Below are 21,272 nucleotides of genomic sequence, written 5' to 3'. Positions count from 1 at the left end.
CACTCAGGGTTCCCGGCAGCTGGGAGGGGCTGGCCCCTTACTAAGAGGCACCAAGGGGGGCCGGCAGAGGGCACTGTTTTGTCAGTGGCAGGGGTCCCTGCAAGGGAGCGCTGGCATCTGGAGAAGCGGAGAGGCAGCAAAGCCAAACGTGATACATCAGGAGAGGGCCATCGGTAAATTCCAAGCTGAGCAACTCGACTGTGGCAAATCGTAGGCAAATTCAAATCCCACTGTGTGGTCTGCTCTCAGGCCCTTGTGAGGGCGGGACCACCCACTCTGACAAGCACGAGCCCCCCCTCCCTGCCCACAGGAGGTAGGACGCCCAAGGTCCCCAGCCTGGCTCCCGGGGCTGCTCTGGAACCAGCAGCCAAAGTGCAAAATGGAACCAGGGCTGCAGGGGCCAAGAACGGAAGGGGCTGCTGCTTCCACGTTTTCTCCTCATTTTATTTAAGGCCGTCATGATATATTGGAAGTGCCAAGGCAATTCCATCTTCTCTCGTCTTCCAAGGAGACGGGGCCACCGTCAGATTGCCGGCAGCACCCCAGCCCCTCACACCAGCGCGTGGAAAACCTCCACCTTCTCCCGGTACAGCTGGTGGAACCGCTTGGCCAGGCAGTGGAAGGGGGCTTCATAGTTTTCCATCTCCTTCTGTAGAGACAAGTTTAAGAAGCCGGTTGTGTTACGTGTGTCATCGTCACAGGCCACCAGCACCCCTCACTCTGCCCTCATGTCAGGTGCTACGCCCATGGGCCTCGTTTCCCTTCCACACCCTTTGCGGAGGCTACGATCATCGTTCCCGCTTTGCCGGAAGGAAACCGAGGCACGGAGAGATTGAGGTTAACTTGCCCAAAGCCAAACACTTGTCATCGGTGGAGCCGAGCCTGAACCTAGTTCTATTTCTATAGAGCCTGTCCTTTTAGTCGCGCTTATTATACGTGTAACGGGATGGGAAAAGGAGACTCTTTCGCTTAGTTTTGACAGAGGCTCCGAAGGCCAAAGCAGAGTAAGAGCCGGCGAGGACCTCCACGTTCCTGAGGAAGGGACACGCAGGACGGGCCCACCCTCAGCTCAGGTCAGGGCGGTGCTGTGGCATTTCCCTCCAGGAGGGGCACCTCTGCCTCACCCCCACCTTCGTGGGAGGTTCCGTTGCAAAGCCGGAGGCCTGGGTGCTGGATCCAGGCCTGGGAGGAATCGAGGTGAGGCGGTGCTGGCCGTGTCGGGAGAGGGCTGCACCGAGGACAGCGGTGCCGCCTTCTCTGTCACACCGAGGCCGCGGCTGCACTTCCCTGGACCAGCTGCAGAAGGGCCAGGCAGCAGCGCCCACCTGGAGCTGCCCTAAAGGGACTCTGTGGGGACAGGAACAGCTCAGACCTGAGGCCGCAGGATTGGCGAGGAGGTGTCATGTGTCAGAAAGGAACTGCAGGTGACAGAGCTCCACAGATGGGGCGGGGAGGGGGTGTCTCTGAAGCGCTGGCGGAGCATCGGCCTGGGACACCTGTGGAGTCCGGAGGAGCCATAGGAGGTCCCGACGAAGAGCCCTCGCTCTGCCTCTCTCCCCTGCCCCTGCAGGCTGCGAACGGAGCTGGGGGAAAGCGTGAGGGCAGAAACACAGACGCTGCCAGCCCCGCGCTGCTCCCCGCATCAGGCTGCTCCCCACATCAGGCTCAGGGGGGCGCTGACTGTACATCGAGTTAGGAGTTTTGATAGTCACCCAGGACTCGGCATTTTAATAACTAAAAGAATATTTTCATGACTAAAAGTGCCCAAAGGACTTTCTCTCACTCTCTGTGTGCACGCATATATTAAAACATGTTTAATTCAATTTATTTGAACTAAATAACCAAAACAGCCAGTTTACGCAATTTCTCCCATCCCCCACCCTCCACTTCTGACAACCACCAATCTGTTCTATCTATCAATCTAAGAGCTTGTTTTTTTTTTGTTTTTTTTTTTAAAAGATTCCACATATTAGAGAGATCATACAGTGTTTGTCTTTCTCTGACTTAACTCGCTTAGCATGATGCCCTCCAGGTTCATCCAGGTCCATTCTGCGAATGGCAGGATTTCTTTCCTTTTTTATGGCTGGATATATTCCATTGAGATATATATATATATACATATACACCACTATTTCTTTATTCATTCATCCACTGGCAGACACTTAGGTTGGTTCCAAGTCTTGGCTATTGTAAATAATGTTGCAATGAACATGGGGGTAGCAGATACCTTTTCAAGTTAGTGTTTTCATTTTCTTCAGATAAATACCCAGGGAGATTGCTTGATCACATAGTAGTTCTATGTTTAATTTTTTGAGGACCCTCCACACTGTTTTCTATAGTGTGCACATATTTTTAAATTTTTTGAAGCAACAAGTTGTCATAAGAAACAACCCACTGCTTTCAAGGCAGCAGCTCAGCTGTGAATGCACACAAACCTGTTTTCAAACAGTCCTTGGCAGCTGGCAAAGTGCAGCCTTGGTAAGAGGCAATGAACTATTCCCGATGAATGGAATTTCCAAAATGAAGACTGTGACAAAGTCATCGAGCTCTATGCCCGTGTTTTACGGACAGCAGTCAAGGGCCCAGGGCACAGCCCAGCCCAGAGTTCAGATTCCCCAACTGGAGAAGAGCAGCCTCCCCACTCTGCCAGCTGATGACAGAAACGCGCAAAGGAACCCAGTTCCGGTGGAGAAAGTTACCTGGACTTTCTAGCAAGGGAAATCCCAAGGTGGAGGAAACAAACTGGCCCAGAGGAGAGACAGAGCTGGCAGTGCTAAGAGAGGGCTCGGGAACGGCAGGACAGTTTGTAGCCAAATGAGCATCCATCCACACTAAGCCCGCGACTGCTAAGGACAGGGAAGCGGTCACTCTCCATTTGCCCATTAGAGAAATAACTCGGTTATACCTGCGAGGCACCTTTGGTTGTGCAGAGCATAATGTCCCAGGCAACGCCAACGTCGAAGAGTAAAGCATTACATCGGTTGAAAGCGGAGCTAAGTATTGGATGGAAAGAGAGAATGAGGCCTACAAAGCCCACGCACGAGGATTTCTAAATCAATTCGAAGCTCTCAAAAGCAAGATTTTGGGAGAACACAACATAAAAAGTAAGGAATTCAATAGAGGCAAGCCTCAAAATACACCCTGGAGCGCTCCAGGAATGGTGGATGTGAACTGAACCATTTTCCAAATGCATTAAGAGGGCTTGCCAATGACAGGAATCCTTATGTTAAATGACTAACAGTGATCTCGCGGACGTAGCATAGAGTCGTTGGCTTCGTGTGAGGGATCCTTAGAGCAGGCTCAGACTAGCACTTAATCTAGCCTAGAAGTCTGTCTCTCAAAGTCCCAAAGTAGGCTGTGTGGGAGGCCAAAGTCCATTCTAGAAGGGCCAGGCTCTCAAGCTAGACAGGCCCATATTCTAGTCCTAGTTCTACTGCTCGTTAATTAGCTGGGTCACCAGAGAGAGCCACACAACATTTCTGGGTCTGTTCACCATCTGTAAATGGGGACAGGAGCGGCTGCCTGGGAAGGCTGTTAAAAGATTCAATTGATAATATGTGCAAAACACTTAGCATGCACTAGGTGCTCCACAGACATCAGTTCCCTTCTCTTCATTGCCTGCAAGGGCAATGAACTTGAACGTTCTTGAACTTACTTGTATTTAATATTGTCTGACTTCTTACAGTGATGAGCAATGTTTTAAAAACGTTTAACTTCTGTTTAAAGACATTCTTTTTAATTTTTTTTTGTCCTGAAAATGTCATAATGAGGGGTGTTATAAAGTTAAAGAAGAACCACCAAATACCTTGAATAGCCAAAGCAATCCTGAAAAAGAAGAACAAACGTAGAGGTATCACACTTTCTGATTTCAAACCATATTACAAAGCTACAGTAATCAAAACAGTATGGTACTGGCATAAAAAACAGACACAAAGATCAATGGAACAGAACTTGACAGCCCAGAACTAAATTCCCAAATACATGATCAACTAACACTTGACAAGAGAACAACAAATACTCAGTGGAGAAGACAGTCTCTTCAATAAATGATGTTGGGAAAGCAGGATATTTACATGCAAAAGAATATTTTACACCATTCACAAAAATTAACTCAAAATAGATTAAAGACTTGAACTTAAGACCTGAAACCGTAAAACTCCTAGAAGAAAATACTGGGCAAAAGCTCCTTGATATTGATTTTGGCAATGATTTTATGGATTAGACACCAAAAACACAAGCAGTAAAAGCAAAAATCAACAAGTAGGATTATATCAAACTAAAAAGATGCCAAACAAAATAGAAAGGCGACCTGTGGAATGGAAGAAAATATTTGCAAACCACACATTTGATGAGGGGTTAATATCCAAAATGTGTTCAGCATACGCAAATCGATTAATGTGATATACCGCATAAACAAATTAAAAAATAAGAATCATATGATCATATCAATAGATGCAGAAAAAGCCTTCGACAAGATACAGCATCCACTGATGATCAAAACACTTAATAAAATCTATATAGAAGGAAAATACCTTAACATAATAAAGGCCATATACGACAAGCCCTCAGCCAACATTATAAAGGTGAAAGACTAGAAACCTTCCCTCTAAGATCAGGAACAAGGCAAGGCTGTCCATCATCGCCACTGCTATTCAGTATAACATTGCAGGTCCTAGCGAGTGCAATCAGGCAAGAGAAAGACATAAAAGGCATCCAAATAGGAAACGAAGAAGTCGAACTGTCACTATTTGCGGATGCCATGATTTTCTACGTAGAAAACCCTAAAGAGTCCACAGGAACACTACTAGAAACAATAAGTGAATATATTAAAGTTTCTGGATACAAAATCAATGTTCAAAAATCCATAGTGTTCCTATACTCTAATAACGAAGTGTCAGAAAACAAAGTGGAAAAAATAATTTTTTGCAATTGCAACAAAAAGAATAAAATACCTAGGTATAAATCTAACGAAACATGTGAAGGACCTATATAATGCAAACCACAAGACCCTGTTAAAAGAAATCGAAAAAGATACAAAGAAATGGAAAGATATTTTGTGTTCTTGGATTGGAAGAATCGACATAGTTGAAATGATCTTATTACCTAAAGCATTATACAGATTTAATGCAATCCCCATCAACATCCCATTGGCATTTTTTAAAGAAATGGAACAAAAAAAAATCATCAGATTTGTATGGAAGTACAAAGGACCCCAAATTGCCAAAGCCATCCTGAGAAAAAAGAATGAGGCTGGAGGCATCACTCTGCTCGACTTCAAATTATATTGCAAAGCGACAGTAATCAAAACGGCATGGTATTGGCAGCAAAACAGACACACGGACCAGTGGAACAGAATCGAGAGTCCAGAAGTAAACCCATATTTTTATTGGCAAATAGTTTTCGACAAAAAAGACAAAAACTTTCAGTGGAGAAAGGAAAGCCCCTTCAATAAATGGTGCTGGGAAAACTGGAAAGCCACCTGCAAAAGAATGAAACTAGACTGTTGTCTTTCACCACACACCAAAATTAACTCACAATGGATTAAAGACCCGAATATAAGACCTGAAACAATAAAATGCATAGAAGAAAACATAGGAACTAAACTCAAGGACCATGGATTTAAAGAGGATTTTATGAAATTGACCTCAAAGGCAAGGGAAGTAAAAGCAAAAATAAATGAAAAGGGACTACATCAAACTAAAAAGCTTCTGCTCAATGAAAGAAACTACCAACAAGGTAAAGAGACAACCATCCGAGTGGGAAAATATATTTGCAAGCAACACCTCCGATAAAGGCCTAATATCCAAAATATACCAAGAACTCATACGACTCAATAACAAAAAAACCAAATGATCCCATCAAAAAATGGGCAGAGGCCCTGAACAGACACTTCTCTCTAGACGACATACAAATGGCCAATATATGAAAAGATGCTCAACATCACTAGCTATTAGGGAAATACAAATCAAAATCACAATGAGATACCATCTCACACCTGTTAGAATAGCTATAATCAACAGGACAAGTAATAAATGCTGGAGAGGATGCGGAGAAAAAGGAACCCTCATACACTGCTGGTGGGACTGCAAATTGGTACAGCCACTATGGAAAACAGTATGGAGGTTCCTCAAAAAACTAAGAATTGTTCTATCATATGATTCAGCAATCCCTCTACTGGGTATTTACCCCAAAGACTTGAAAACTCTTATCTGAAAAGATATTTGCACACCGATGTTCATAGCAGCATTATTCACAGTGGCCAGGACATGGAAGCAACCGAAGTGTCCTATGATAGATGACTGGCTAAAGAAGCCGTGGTACATATATACAATGGAATATTACTCAGCCATCAGAAGAGATGAAATACAGCCATTTGCGACAACATAGATGGACCTTGAAATAATCATACTAAGCGAATTAAGCCAGACAGAAAAAGATGAAAATCACATGATATCACTTATATGTGGGATATAAACCTAAAAGCAACAGATGAACAGGAAAAGCAAACAGAGACTCATGGACAGGAACAATAGACTAGTGGTTACCAGAGGGTAGGGAGTGGGGGAGGAGGGGGGAAGTAGATGGAGGAAAAAATTTTAAATCATTTCTTCAGTTAAAAAAAAATAAATTTAAAAAAATTAAAAAAAATTGTGCCAAGTATATCATACTAATGTAAGATGCTAATAGAGGAAATAGGAGTGGGGAGATGTCAAGGGAGGATTAAATAGAGACTCTATTTTCTGCTCATATTTTCTATAAATCTGAAACTTCTAAAATAAAAAAATTCATTAAAAAAACCAAAATATATAACTCATACCATTCAATAGCAAAAACACAAATAACCTGACCAAAATGGGCAAAGGACCCGAGTAGACATTTTTTTCAAAGAAAATATTCAAATGGCCGACAGGTATATGAAAAAGTGCTCAACACCACTAATCATCAGGGAAATGCCACTCACAACCACAGAGCTAGCGCCTCGCACCTGTCAGAATGGCTGTCGTCAAAGAGGCGAGGGAAACAAGTGCTGGCGAGAATGTCGTGCGCTATCGATGGGAAGAGACATTATTGCAGCCGCTCTGGAAAAGAGGATGGACGTTCCTTAAAAAATTAAAAATAGAACTACCATGGGATCCAGCAATTCCACTTCTAAGAAAATGAGATCCATATTTTGAAGAGGTATCTGCACCCCCATGTTTACTGTGGCATTATTTACAATAGTTAAGACACGGAAACAACCTGACTGTCCATCAATAGACGAACGGATAAATAAAATGCGGTATATGTAGGCATAATGAAACATTATCCAGCCATAAAAAAGACATCCTGATGTTTGTGGCAACATGGATGAACCTTGAGGGCATTATGCTAAGTGAAATAAGTCAGAGAGAGGGAGGGAGAAAGAGAGAGAGAGAGAGAGAGAGAGAGACAAATACTGTATGATTCCCACTTACGTGTGGAATCTAAGAAAGCCGAACCCACAGAAACAGAGAGCAGACTGGTGGTTGCCAGGGGCAGCAGGATGGAGGATGGGCAAACGGGAGAAGGTGGTCAAAGGGTACACGCTTTCAGTTTTAAGATGAGTAAGTCCTAGGGATGGAATTAAAAATAAAAAAAAGAAAGCCAGGCAACCACGTAGGTACCAACTTTTTAGGTCTGCAACGCGACCGTTGATACATTTAGTCAGAAGAGAGGAGGAGGTGAGCTTGGCGTCAGGACTTGGCTGTGTCTCAAATAGCATTGGTTATATTTCCTTTTTAATTACAGCTTTCTTCACCGAGCTGCCAGTAGTGCTTCTGTTAGCATCAACTCAGGGGGGACTAGTTAACTTGCACAGTTAATACCAAGTGCTTAACTACAGACTCCGCAAGCACAATTTATACCCACCTGTTTCAACAGCGTAGCTACAAACACCTGAACAGAGTTTAAACACGCAGCCCCAGCGGCCTTTGATGATGAATGTGTTGGGGTGAGTATCAATTTTTGAGTTTCATCAAGAGTTCCGGGGAATATGCGCTATTGGGGTGAGGAGGCAATTTCACGATGTGAACGCTGGAAGGGGAATACTAAAATATTGTTCGCTGTGGGTAGCGTGGCTTGCTGCTTTGCTCTTAAAGGCATGCTGTATAAAAGAGGAGAAACCCTCTATACAGTAAAACCTCACTTATTTGAACTTCGTTAATTTAGCATTTGTGATAATTGGGCCAGAGGCAAGAGTGACATTTATCTTTGTACAATCTATGAGCACAAGGATTTAGTAAGTAATAATAGTATAAATAAGATTACTAGGGGGAAAGATTTAAACTGAAAAAGAGCTAACATTTATTGTGTACTATGCCCCAGACTTTGAGATAAGTGTTTTTGTATTTATCATCTGACTTAATTCTCGTATCTATTACTTAATGGGGATATGTTTTATTATCCCCACTTTACAGGCGAGGGGCCTGAGGCAGCAACAGGTTCGGTAACATGCTGGGGGTCCCACAGGCAGCTCTGCCATCACGCAGGAGGACCGAGCACCCGCCTCTTCTCTACACGCACAATCTCCTGAAGAAGCATGCTCACTGGGGAGATGTCCAAGGTTCACATCCGCACAGCGGCTGAAGAGCAGCACCTGTCAGTCAGTGTTCACAGATGCATCCACAGAAGTGCCTGTAGCTTAAGTAAACCTGGAGTAGAATGACCTCCAGGCTCTTTATTCATCAGCCCACTGACTCTTTTGGAAGGTCAGAGAATCAGGCCTGGAGGCCATAAGGCCAAGAGTGAGGTCCAGGTTACAGCATGGATGTTTTGGGCTGTGCCGGACCTGCTGTGTCTCCCCCACAATACTGGCCCCTGGCCCCGGCCGCCTCTGAAACGGAGGTCTCTGAGCTGCCCCTCCGGGGGTCTTCACTCCCCTCTGCACTGAAGTATCACACGAGTGTGAGTGTGTCTGGTGCAGCCTGGGTCACACGTTGGCACCTTGGCTGCAGGAAGGCTGGGACCTCTCCTAACGTGGGAAGGGGGGTCACTGGCACTGGACAGCCAAAATCATGACGTGTGTGCACTGAGGATGCTGGTAACAAAGCACGCTGTCCCCCTTTATGAGGGCTCCCGCTGACTCTACGGGAGGACGATCGGTGGCCTGGAGTCGGCCCGCAGCTGCAGCGAGGTGGGGGAGGACAGGGAGCACTGATAGGAATCCTAGTCCTATGAATCCTAGTCCTGGCTCAACCCTCTACCAGCCATGTAACCTCGGGCAAGTCACTTCATCTCCACATGGAAGTGGCCCTGTGGGGCCGGCTCCTGGTTCATGAAACTGATCGTGAGGGTCTAGGAAGTAATGTTTCAACAACACCTAACCCAGAACATCTTATGCGAATCTCAAGAGTCACTGTCACTGAACACAATACACTGTATTTCTCACCAACCGAGATACAGCTTTCCCTGGGGCCGGCTGGCTGATCCGCTTTCCTGAGATACAGGAGTGATGCTGTGACTGAGAAAAGATCCTGGGCTAAGAACGTAAACATCAGTTCCAAATCCAACTCTGCGTATGGTGGGAGAACAACTCGATGCACGCGAGGTCACGTGAAGAGCCGCTCCCGGCACAGGCCCACCCCAGACGTGGCTACGGAGCAAGCGGAGATACTTACCACAGATGTTTCAAAACATTCCAGGCCTTGGCCCAGCGCCCACGCCTGGGCCTGAGCCGTCTCCACCACGCGTCTGCCGGTCAGGTCGGTCTTGTTCCCCACTAACACACCTACCCAAGAGAAACGACCAAAGCATTGCATTTAACCGGCAGTTTGGGAGGACGGCTAGAGAGAGAAAAGAGCAAGCGGACTGATTTTCGGGGCGTAAAACAGCAGCATCCGAGAGGGGCTGCTGGGGTCGAGGAAGAGAACTTGAGAGGGAGACTGGGTGTGGGCCCCGAGGGCCGCAGCAAACGCAGGCGGGCTTTGCTGTCCACAGAGCTTTTTTGCTCTGCCCTTTTTCTAGACGTCATGTCTACCTGTCTGCCTTGTCTCCTTAAGGCTGCAAGTGACGTGAAGGCAAAGGCCAAATTTATGCGAGCATTTGCGATGATTCCTAGCTCATGGAGCAAACTTTTAAAATGGTCATTAATATTAATCTAAGGACTGGGCTCAGAGTCAGGGATTCAGAGGCAATTTAGTTCTGTCCCCAGCTGCATCAGCTGCAGCTAATTTTTGAGCCTGTCTCTGGAGATTGTTTTTCCTGGTCTATAATGAGGAGAATTTGTTGATCTCACACAGGGAAGAAAAATAAACTGATTTAAAGCATTCAGAAGTGACAAAAGGACTTGCATGTTTACTTGCGCCCCACATACAGGAGAAAATGAGGAATTCTTCCCTGAGGTTAGCTTTCTGAAAATAACTCACATTCCTGTTACGGCGCCTTCCTCCTTGTTACCTGAGTCTCCCCCACAGCCCTGCTAGGTGGATGTCATCATGCCCATTTTGTGGACTCAGAGGTGTGTGCTAACTCACTGAGGTTTCTGTGTACAAGCCAGACCACCATACCCCAAGTCCAGGGCACCCTTTTTCTGCACCCACAGTAGCTCTGTGATGACCTTGTGCTCTTGAACTTGATGGACAGAGATGCCGCTGGCACACCCGGGATGCCCGCAGCCCCTACCTGGGAGGGAGGTGCCTGGAGTCTGCGACCGAGCCTTCTCCAGCCACTTGCTGCAGTTGCTGAAGGACTGCTCGTTGGTCACGTCGTAGACGAGACACAAGACGTTGGGACTCTCCCACTGTGCAAGAGGGAGACAGGATGAACACACATCGGAAACAGTGAAAGTGACTTCTGGGCTGGGAGAAAACTGGGCGTTCCAAGGGAAGGGACGTCTGGGTGGAGGGAAATGAAAACCCGTAAAGGGATGTGAATCGGAGAACGGCCACACCCACAGAAGTTCACCCAAAGGAACGAATGGGGGGCTGGGCCCAGCAACGGGGAAGGTGAGGACGAGAGCTCACATCCATTTCGGGCTCCCGCGGGGGCTTTGTGCACCATCGTGAAACCCCCAGCTTTGCAGGGCTGGTCTCAGCATCGCTGCTGTGTCACTGGAGAGTGTAGGGTGACCGACTTGCCCAGGCTGATATGCTTTCAACACAGGGGCAGGACTGTGGTTTTTCTCTCCCCAGAAATGCCTTTGCCTGCCACTGGCCTCACGGGTTCCGTCTTGCACTTATTCTTATTGAGGGCTCACTATTATGCAAGTTGGGATGCCTTTCTGCTTTGCAGGCCGAAAAGAGCATCCTTTCTTTCATCAGCTAGGACAGGATGCTTGTTTGCCTGCATCTCCTAATAAGGGCTGGCTTTTCAAAATGCAAAGGGCTCTTTCTGCCTCTCCTGCGGTGTATCAGTCCTAATCGAAACCGCACTGACAACTGGAAAGGGATAGCTGTCTCAATTAAGGGCCAGGGCTCCACTCCCAGGGGCTGTCACTTTCAGGGGCAGCTCAGAGTCCTGGGACGTCCTGCTGCCGGGCATGGGGCCGAAGGGTGGCCCTGCTCAGGCTGTGATGCTCGTCCTGGTGCCTGTGACTCTTGGCCATGCCCTGGTCTTGAGACCCCCATCCTGGACAGTGAGAGCTTGGTTTAGTTCTGGGGTGTCATAACCTCTCAGGGTATGAGGGAGAATCCTTTTGCCTCCAGTTGTCCTTGGAGGGTCAGTCCAAATCACTCAGGATTTGGACTGACCCTCAAACCATGGCTATGCTGGTTCCCAAAGCATCCAGGATGGGAAGGGTATGGACTGAACTGATTCACTCCACAGACTCAAGAACGCCAGTTAGAACCACACTGACATCCCCTAAGTGCATGCATGAGACACCTCCTTTCTCTAGGCCTTGGTGAGGGACCCAGGACAATCTAGGATCGAGCTGGGGGCGGGGAGGGGAGCCTGGAGTCGGGGTGGACGCTGATGGTGGCCCTGACCTGCTCAAGCACACCTTCCCTTCTGCCGAGCAGGGCGACACCCTGTGTGCCAGGCCATGCACACAGTAGGTACGTGGTGCAGTGAAATTTCTGTGAGACCGTTCTGAGGGGCAGACCTTTTGGCAGAAGGTGGTGATGGCAGTTAAGAAAAAGACCACAGGTTACTTGCCAATTTATCCAGCATTTCGGAAAACAGCTCCTTGCCGGCAGAGTCAAAAATGAAGAGTTCCTAGAATCAGAAAGACGTGTCCCAGTAAAGCCCCCCCCGCACCCCGGGGAAAGCACCGGCTGCAGGTCACCGGGGCTGCTGGCCACTCGCCGAAGACCGGACTTAATGGTGAGACGCACGCACACGCGTGTGCGCACACACGTTCACGTACGCCCCACCTTTCCCCCAGGCACGAGGAAGATGACGGGAAGAGGACCGACCTCAGGAATCCCACGAGGCCGTGCAACCTGCCCTTTCTGCGCGCTGTCTCACCGCTCCTAACCTCAAGTGCAAAAATACCAGGAACAAGCTGCCTTCCCACCTGGCGGAACAGAATGCTAAACAGGCTGACAAGCGCTCCGGATTCCAAAAGGTCATTCTGCACTTTGTTAACCAAATTGATTTTCAAATCTTAAAATGGTTCTTTTTAAAGGAGGTCATCGAGTAGATCTGGGAAGGCTCACGTGTAAAGTGGGACAGTCTGTCGTCGTTCTGGATGGCTAAGTGTGATTCTGATGGAGGGTGCGGGATGGCCCCCGTCCCAACCACAGCCAGCCCATGCGAGAGCCTCTCCCCGAATCCCTCGCCCCGGGAAGTCTCCCCTAATTTCCCGCCGAAGCTCCCTCGGGCACTGGCTAGCCCCGGGCTGGCCTCTGACCGCTGGAGCACACCGGATGCCAGTGCATCGCCTGCGATGCACACTGGTTATCTGTTTGTTCGTTCTGATCCCCTCACTGCATCAGAGGTGCTTAAAGTTGCTTTTGGCTCGTGGACTGCCTTAAGAATCTGGCGATTCTTGAACCTACTCCCCAGGAAAGTACACGCAAACGTAACATCTTGCAATTCAGTTCTGAGTCATGGATGCCCATCCCCGGGTTAAGAAGCTCGACGGCCGAGTTCTGCGGGCCCACGTGCCAGGCTTCCTCACTCCCCCTCCTTCACCCCTTCCTAGACCACTTCCCATCTTCCACGGTTCTGTTCCCACATGCCACGTCTAGGCCAAGTCCTGGCACCGCATCTCTCGAAGGGAGGGCGACGGTGACCACGGAGACCCTGGGCCCCACTGATGGAGCACTGGGCTCCCTCGGGTCAAGGGCGCCACTTACCACACTGTCCCCCGTGTCAGGGACTGGCACCGTCTTCACCACCAAATCCACCCCTGCTGTCTGTCGAGGAAAACCGAGAACACGCGCGTCAGAGGGCCCCAAGGGGCGCGTTACAGGAGGACAGGTCCAGCACCCAGTGATCAGCACCCAAAGCCTGGGAGGCACAGCCCCAGCTGAAGTGTTTGCATTCGAGACTCGCTTTTGGAGTGGGAGTCAGAGAAGACCCACTGGTCTCATCCAACTCCCTGCCCATGGGTCAGCTGTACGTGGTGGTGACCAAGCCGACTACTGGCCAGTCTGCTCTGCAGACAGCCCCAGGCCCTGTGGCTTGTGGAAAGTCACCCCCTCAGGGTCATCTGACCCGGCCAGGCTTACAACCCCCACGTCTCACCAGAGTGTAGTTCTTCTGGAAGTGGGCTCCGTCGCTGCGGAAGATCTGTGCCAGGGCGGTCTTGCCCACTGCTGGGTCTCCTGGGAGGCCAGAGTAGGAGAGAAGCATCATCTCCGCCCGATACTGGCCCGAGACGCTCCCACTCCAGAACGCTCGGCCAGAAACCAGACGCTTCACTGAGTTTTCAGAGAGAGCATACTTGTTCTCAGGGGCACTTGCTCTGAGGTCGCTGGCAGGGCAATGGGTTCGTGAGACCAAGCTTCAAGACCCACGACAGCCAGAGTCACACTTCCTCAAGGCTAACCCTTTCATCCGAAAGAGCTGACCCAGAAGGTAGCAGCTTAAGGCAGGCTTCGGAGCCCTGGAAACGGAACTGATTCTCTTCCACCGAAACATGCCCGATGGGAAAACCTGTCACTTTCAAACTGGAATTTACTTTGAAGTCTTGAAGGTAAAAGGTGTGACCGGGCACAGACTGACAGGCTCAGGTGACTGGTGGAACCAGTCTGAGTTTACAGCTTCCATGCTTAGGATTCAAATACCTTATTTTTGGGGGGGTGGGGGGGTGGTGTGAGTGGCAGTTGGGAGGGTTTCTGCATTCATGGGAAACAGTCAGATGCTGCACTCGCCATCCTGAAACCCACTCCCCAGTGATATACTGCCCCTGCGCCTCGGTGTGCCCACTGGTGACCACTGTGGATCCATCTCCCCAGGGGCCACGTTCACCAGCCACACAACTGTTTTCTCTAAGCCGTGTCATGTCACGCCTGCTGGGTTTAACTCTTCGCCTGCCCTTCGTTAGCAGATAGCCCCATAAGTTGGTACCTCGAGACCAAAGGTTTACGTCACAGTTTCAGTCTGAGATCTGCCCCTTTCACGAGACTGTTGGGGGACTTTAACCTGGAGCTCCCTCATGCCCCCAAGGTGCTGGCGGCTCGACTGCCCTGTGCCCTCCCCACTAATGGCTCTGCTTGGCCTCCTCTAATACCAGGCCGTTTTCATGTGCGAGATCTTCTCTGTCTGGAAGGTCTTACTCTGATTCTCCATCACCGAAGCCCCGGCCAGAACACCTGTCTTCTGCTTTCTCATCCCCTCGATCCTTAGCAAAATCACCACGGCACCCGCATCCCCGACCCGCATCCTTCGGTGCAGCCTCTTCCCCTTTGCTCCCCACTTCAGTCAGTTTCGACACTTCTCTTCCCTTGACTTCTCGATAACCTGCTGCTCTGCTCACTTTTCAGTTTTGACTTTTGCCACCTATGATCGTCTCTTGCGAGACAATGTTTTCACTACTCGCGACATTTCATTTCATGTTAGTTCCTCCAGGTTCGAATGAGCTATTCGGGTCTTGTTTTTCTGTTCACCACCACTTCTTACAAGGGAACCAACATGTGTGGAGCCTCTCTCCAGAACCCATCCATACGATGTCATTCACTCCCTGCCCGCCCCAACCCCCTACCCCCCACGGGGACTATCATTAACTTCATTTGACAGATGAAGGGACCGAAGCTCAGAGATGCTGGGTAATCTCCCGAGGATTCCCACCTCACATTCTCTCCACCAGACCCCCGCTCCTCTCCTACAGCTCAGGGACCCCTGTGACCCATTTTTAACAATGCCCTACAGGCCCTCATCACTGCGGCCTTCCATGACATCGGGAGCAACCAGAGGCTTGGCCGTCTCCGGGTACCCAGCCATCTCAGAGCAAAGAGAGCACATGGCTCTACTTCTTGCATTGTAATTGCATCCACCCTCCCGACTCCAATTTGGCTTCTGAATCCAGTTGGAGATTGGCTCTTCCCGCCTGTGAAATTCCCCACAGATGTGTTCTGGTTAATTTCATAAATCTCTCTTCCGACTGCCAGTCAGAGTCACCCACACTTATGGAAAAACCTCCTGTGTCAGCTGAAGAGGGACCGAGGCACGGGGAGGGGAAAGAGCTGGTAAACACATGTGCACGGCGACAAGATGACAAGTGCAAATTCAAACAGCACAAGCTGAGGAGCCCAGCGTCTGAGGGCGCGTGGAGGAAGGAATGAATGAGTGGCTTCCTCCGTGGGCAGACTTCCCGGGGCTGAGGCTGAGCCTGGGGGTGACGACAGGGAGGGGCACCGCCTGACAGAAAGGGTGACGTCTGCAAAGGCATGATGCAAGGTCACCGCTGACCTCAGAATCGCCAGGTCCAATGGTCTTTTCTCAGTCCTCATGCTCCTGATGCCTCTGAAGGATGAGTCAGCCGGAAGCAGTCCGCCCCTCCCTGACCCCTCTTGCCCTGCTGACCCTGCCCTGGCCTGGTTCTCCTGCAGCTCTGCCTACTCCTGCCTCCCAAACATGGGCACCCCTGTGGGTCTGTCCTTGGCCCTCTGCTCCCATCTATTCTGTCCCTCATTACCTTGACGGCCACTTCCTGGCCAGGGTCTCTTTCCCAAGCCTCATCTGTATCTCTGACACCCTGTGGGTGTTTTCCTGGAACGACAGGCCCTCATCCACTCTCAGGCCCGTGTCATGCCGCGGGGTCCTGAGCACTCTTGGCCTCCATCTCACTTGTTCCGTTCATGTCACCATTCATTCTCACCGTCTCCAGACCTCCCCAGCCACCTCTGACCTTCCTCCTTCCTCCCCGGTCCAATCGGTCGCCTCTTCGTTCCTGATACCCTTTGCTGTTTCTCCAGCCCACATGTCCTTGCCTGTCACTGCTGCCACTGCTCCAGTTACCTCATGCCTGGGCTTCTGTCGCAGCCCCTAACCCGCCCGTCCAGGCCCTGCTTTGTGCTGCTGGGGCTGGGACAATGCAAACACGTATCTCCTCTGCCACGGGCTTCCAATATGAGTTCTCGATAAAGGCTGGAAGGTGGGAGGGGAGACGGGACTTGCTCCTTCTCATTTGCTTGTTGTTTCCTTCAGCAGCAGCCTCGCAATGGCCTTCACCCAGCAGCACAGTTAGGTGCTGTCTTCAGTTTTGGTTTCTTTTATTGCCCTCCCGGACTGACCTTATGACCACCCGCACCCTCCCCAGTGCCCAGTGCCAGTGGGCAGTGCCTCCTTCTTAGAGATTTGCCTCTCGGCTCCCCAGGGTCCTCCGGAGCCTCGAGGACGAGGTCCCACCCTCTTCCCTGTTCCCCAGCCCTGGGTCGAGCCTCCTGCCTGCAGTTACTCTCTGTGCTGCCCTGCTGTCGTCCCCTTTTGTCTTTCCGGCCCTCTGCTGCCTGCTGAATGGACATCCCACACTAAATCCTCACTGTGAAAACACCTAGTAAATTTTCTGCTTTTTGCCCGGACCCTGACTGCTGCAGCTCTCGGTGCCAGGGGTGGTCTCAAGATACAGACCCGTGGGATTTCCCAGGGCGAGGGGCGATGGTCTGCGATCGGTCAGGTCCTATCTTGCCCTGAACACGGGGCTGAGCTCCCTACCCCATGCTGGGTAATAGGTCCTGGAGATCTGTAGCATGGGGTGGCCTCACACGCTGGTGACTGAATTCCTGTGCTACCCCCAGGGCCAGGCGGCACCCCCTCCTCAAGGGTCTGGATCCTGCTCTGTGGGGTTCTTCTTCAAGCTTCTGGCAACCACACTTCTATCTACCAGTTCCGTATTGTCTCAATGTTTTCTTCTAGCTTTTTTCAGGCCTCTAACACCTGTTGAACCAATTCCGCACATTAAAATTTCCCTACCGAAACACCTAACGTATTTTCTGTTTTCTTACCGGGGCTTGCCTGAAACCGCTCCCTAACTAGCCCTCTCTCTCTACCGTATTCTCCCTGCTCTAACTCACCTGAGCTCGTCAACGACAGATGGACCTTCGTAACGCCTCGCTTTCCTCCTGTCACGCGGTCCCACAAAGCCCATCAAGGATTCCTCCTGCTGCAAACGCTTCTCCCCAGTCAGCCCCTACTCCACCTTCCCACTTGCTCCCCCACGATCCCTTACACGAAATCTTGGCTCCACACTCCCATTCTCTCTCTCTGTAACTGCAATAACAAATCCATTTTTTTCTTTTTTATTGAGGTCACATTAATAACATTGCGTAAGTTTTGGGTGCACATTAGAACTTGTTATCTGTACGCCTGTTCTCTCGATCTCTGAAAATCCCTCGAGGATAACCTCCTTCCAGGTCTTCCCAACCCAAGTCCAGATCCCGCCCACTCTCTGCCACGCCAAGCTCAAATACTGTCCTTCCTTGCACAGACTCTGAAGGTCATCTCTCTCTCTTCTGTCTTTACTTGTGAAGCTAATGTGACTCGCTGCTGCTAGAGCGACCCTCCGGTGAGGCACTATTATCATCCCCACTTACACTGACAGGCAGTACATCATAGACTCCAGTTTCGTCACTTACAAGCTCTGTGAACTAGGGTTAGTAATCTCTCTGGGCCTCAGTTGCCCCATCTGTAAAATGGGCATAATAACAGTACCTATCTCATAGAATTATCACGAGGATTTAATGAGTTAATATGTACAGTGCCTGATGTATATACTAAGGAATAGTTAAGTGATTTTTAAGTCAATTAAATCTAGCAAAATGTCAAGTGTTGTTTTCTCTCCTGATCTGAGCCAGAACAATGAGCAGCTGTGCCTTTGACATATTTCTCTGGTATCTGACACACAAAGGGAATTCGATTTGCATTTGCTGCATCGTGAGTTTTCGTGCGCGTCTCAGTGCGTCCTTGAGTGCAGGGGCTGGCGTGATTCATCCTTGCCTTCCCACCGCACCTTGCATGGCGACTCACACATAGTAGGTGCTCAATAAATATCTGTTGAATGAATAAGTACTTGAATGGAACATCTGGTCCTTCAACGACTAGTTACGTCACAGAAAAAAAGTCAGATTAACTCAATTTAAACAGCAGGCCTGTGACGGAAAAGGAGAAATAAAACCAGAGACGGGGTGTGTGTGAGGTCAGGTGGTGTGGAGAATAAGAATTTGGTGGTGGGGGTGGGGAGGACTGATGCACTGTGCCGAGGTCTCTGGTCCCTGGAAACTTCCAAGAGCAAACACTCTCGAGGCTGCAGACTGAGGGCCAGGTTGGAGTTCAGGAGTCACTTACCCAGGCAGTAGGTGAAATCAGGTGAAACGGTACCCGAGGGAGGGGGTATAAAGAAGGGCGAGGAGTCTAGGATAGAGGCTTGAGGACAGTGAGCTTGGGGCTAAGAACGAAGCCCTGGGAATCGGATCACCTGGGTCTACATCCCAGCTCTGCCACATCCAGCTGCGTGACCCAGGCCAAGTGTCTTAACCTCTCTAGGCTCAGCTGCCCCACCTGTAAATGACAATGACAATAATACTGACCCCACAGAGTCGTCGTGAGCATTCAGCGACCTGTGGTGAGGGCCTAGCACAGTGCTGGCACTTGGAAGGTGCTCAGTATACTTAGCTCCACGACAGAAGCTGAATTTCAAACATTAATAAAAGTACAGTAGGAGAGAAGTCCATTAAAAAAAAATTCTAACTTCAGAAAATAAAAAAATGTTCTCACCTTATACATGAGGAAACTGAGGCTCAGAGAAGTACTTTGTTCAAGATGACACAGCCAATGACAGGAATAGCCAGAATTATTTTTGTTAAACAATGCTGCCTCCCCTGGCATTCTGGAAACTAGACACCTCTCTTGAGAACTATTAATTTCTTTTGCTTCGGTATGATTTGAGTTACTGTTGTCAATCATCTTTCTCTGTGACCCTTTTATTTCCAAATTGGAAAAGTCATTAAAAATATCATCTATTTCGGTCTGAGAGAGATGAATAATAATTAAAAAAAAAAAAGTCTTTTTCCTCTTTATAATTTCTCACTGCTTCTTTCCTGACCTGGTCAGGAAACCCTGGCAAGGTCACAGGTTTCGAGAGTAACATAGGTTAAAAAATTCTGGAGTTGGGCAGAGTTGGGGATTGAAATCCTGCTATGACCTTCCTTCACTAGGGGGTGACCTTGGGCAAGAGAATTCACCTGTCATGCCTCACTCAGTAAGATCAGAACAATACAGCACCTAGCCCAGTGTGCTCACCTACCATGGCGAGTGGATGAAATGACATATGTGTGCCTGACATGCAGTAAGGACTTAGTGAAGTACATCTGTGTTCTGTGGTCCCAGGCCTATGATCCAGGCAAGTGTTTTTCTAAATGTGCAGCCTGATACAAAGAGAGCACCGCAAATGTGAATGCCACATATTCATTCATTCTACAAATACTGAGTACCTACTAGGTTCCAGATCTTGTTTGGGGTGCTTGGGATTTATCAGTCAACAAAACAAAGATTCCTGCCTTTGGGGGGGTTCAACATTTATGTCCTCCTGAGTGTGGGAAAGTACAGTAAGTTTGGGTCTCAAAGACAACACACAAACTCTGGTCAACTGTACATTACTGTCTCCCATCTCTGTTATAAGAGGGCGGGGTCAGGGGAAAAAAAATCCCATAAGTAAAAACTGCGGAAGTCATTGGTGCCGAACTTTGGGGTACAGCGCATGGTTTAATTGAAGTACTTATGGTGTGCTTAGCCTCCTGAGTGAGTACAGCTCAAACTGGTGAACGTGGTCTCAGAGTATGGCAGAAAGCGGGTGGTGGTGGGGAGAGTCGGCTGGAGCTAGTGTGCTCTGGAAGAGAATTCTAACACGCCTAATGGAATTTACTGTTAGCAATTGCTTTAACTCGCCTATGGAAGAGAGAAAGAGAAAGAGGGTAGACAATCTAAGTGAACAAAAGCTCTTGGTAACTTATGAGGTCTCTGGACTCCGGAGACTGTAAATTTTAGACTCACCTGCCAAGATGCATTTGGCTGCCAGCTTCACCATGGTAACCAACTACCTCCACGGGCCAGACCGGGGACGAGCGGCAGCTAGAGGCGTTGGTGGGCCTGCCAGGGAAGGGGAGTGGGGTGGGCTGATCCTCGAGGAGCCCGAGGCCGCAGTGGAGAAGGGAACAGATGGGGCCTGGACCCTCTGGGCTGGACTGAGGGCGGCTATCAGGCGCTAGGGTTGGGGCGGGGGAGCGCCAGATGGGGTCCGGCTCAAGGCCTCAGAAGGCAGCCTGGAAGGTGCCAGCGAGGCGACGCGGCTCCCTTTCCCTGCCCAGCTTCTCGGCTCAGCTCCCGCCAGTGGAGATTAGGAAGAGTGATCCCGCTTCCCTGGGATCCCAAGCACAGGGCTAGACGCTTTGATCGGACAACCACCGCCCGCCTGCCCCGCCCCCTCCGCCTCGTCGCTGACCCTCATTGGCTGTCCCTAAGTGCTCCGGAAGGAGGGGGCGGGGGCTAACAGCCCTTTCCTGCGAGTCAATTCGTAGTGGCATCTGCTCTTCAAGCTCATCCTGCTTGGCTAATGGTTGTAGGAGATGTCAATCATTTTTATCCCCGCTCCCCCCCCGGCACTGTCAGAAAGTTCAGGGAAAAGAAGCTCCAACATCTTGTAGCCAGAAGCTGTGATAAAAGAAGCGTTCTGATTGGCCAGAGGCTGGCTTGGACCATCTTGGGGAGGAATGGGGATTCGCCGTATCCCCTGCTCTCCTGGAGGTGGGTTCGCCCACGAGGGGCCGGGAGGGAGTGTGGAGGCTGGTGCGGCGCCTGCGCAGTAGATGAGGCCGCGGGAGCCTAAGCGGACTTGAGAGCCGGTTTGACTTCGCAGGAGTTCTTGTTGTTCCCCA

General features: G+C 49.7%; 1 protein-coding gene across 6 annotated transcripts; it reads right to left on the bottom strand.

Annotated features, from left to right (window-relative positions):
• Window positions 1–423: 423 nt before the first annotated feature.
• On the bottom strand, window positions 424–20,815 carry IFT27 (intraflagellar transport 27). Of its 6 annotated transcripts, none has more exons than XM_025048769.1 (8): window positions 20,392–20,815; window positions 13,648–13,727; window positions 13,257–13,316; window positions 12,112–12,171; window positions 10,639–10,756; window positions 9,636–9,745; window positions 1,373–1,583; window positions 521–649 (listed from the first exon to the last, which is right to left on the bottom strand). In XM_025048769.1, the coding sequence occupies exons 1-7, from the start codon at window positions 20,423–20,425 to the stop codon at window positions 1,401–1,403; spliced, it is 645 nt and encodes a 214-aa protein (XP_024904537.1). In that variant the 5' UTR covers window positions 20,426–20,815; the 3' UTR covers window positions 521–649; window positions 1,373–1,400. The 6 variants fall into 6 exon arrangements, 5 of the variants coding, with proteins under 5 accessions (XP_006914543.1, XP_024904537.1, XP_024904540.1 ...); XR_003047099.1 differs by lacking the exon at window positions 1,373–1,583 and adding an exon at window positions 1,131–1,347 and having other exon boundaries at window positions 565–649; XM_006914481.3 differs by lacking the exon at window positions 1,373–1,583 and having other exon boundaries at window positions 424–649.
• Between the last annotated feature and the right edge of the window lie 457 nt (window positions 20,816–21,272).

This window comes from Pteropus alecto, unplaced genomic scaffold (assembly GCF_000325575.1).
Source record: "Pteropus alecto unplaced genomic scaffold, ASM32557v1 scaffold94, whole genome shotgun sequence".
Lineage (NCBI taxonomy): Eukaryota > Metazoa > Chordata > Mammalia > Chiroptera > Pteropodidae > Pteropus > Pteropus alecto.
Note: the sequence above shows the minus strand (reverse complement) of the source record. Positions and strands in the feature narration are given on the sequence as shown.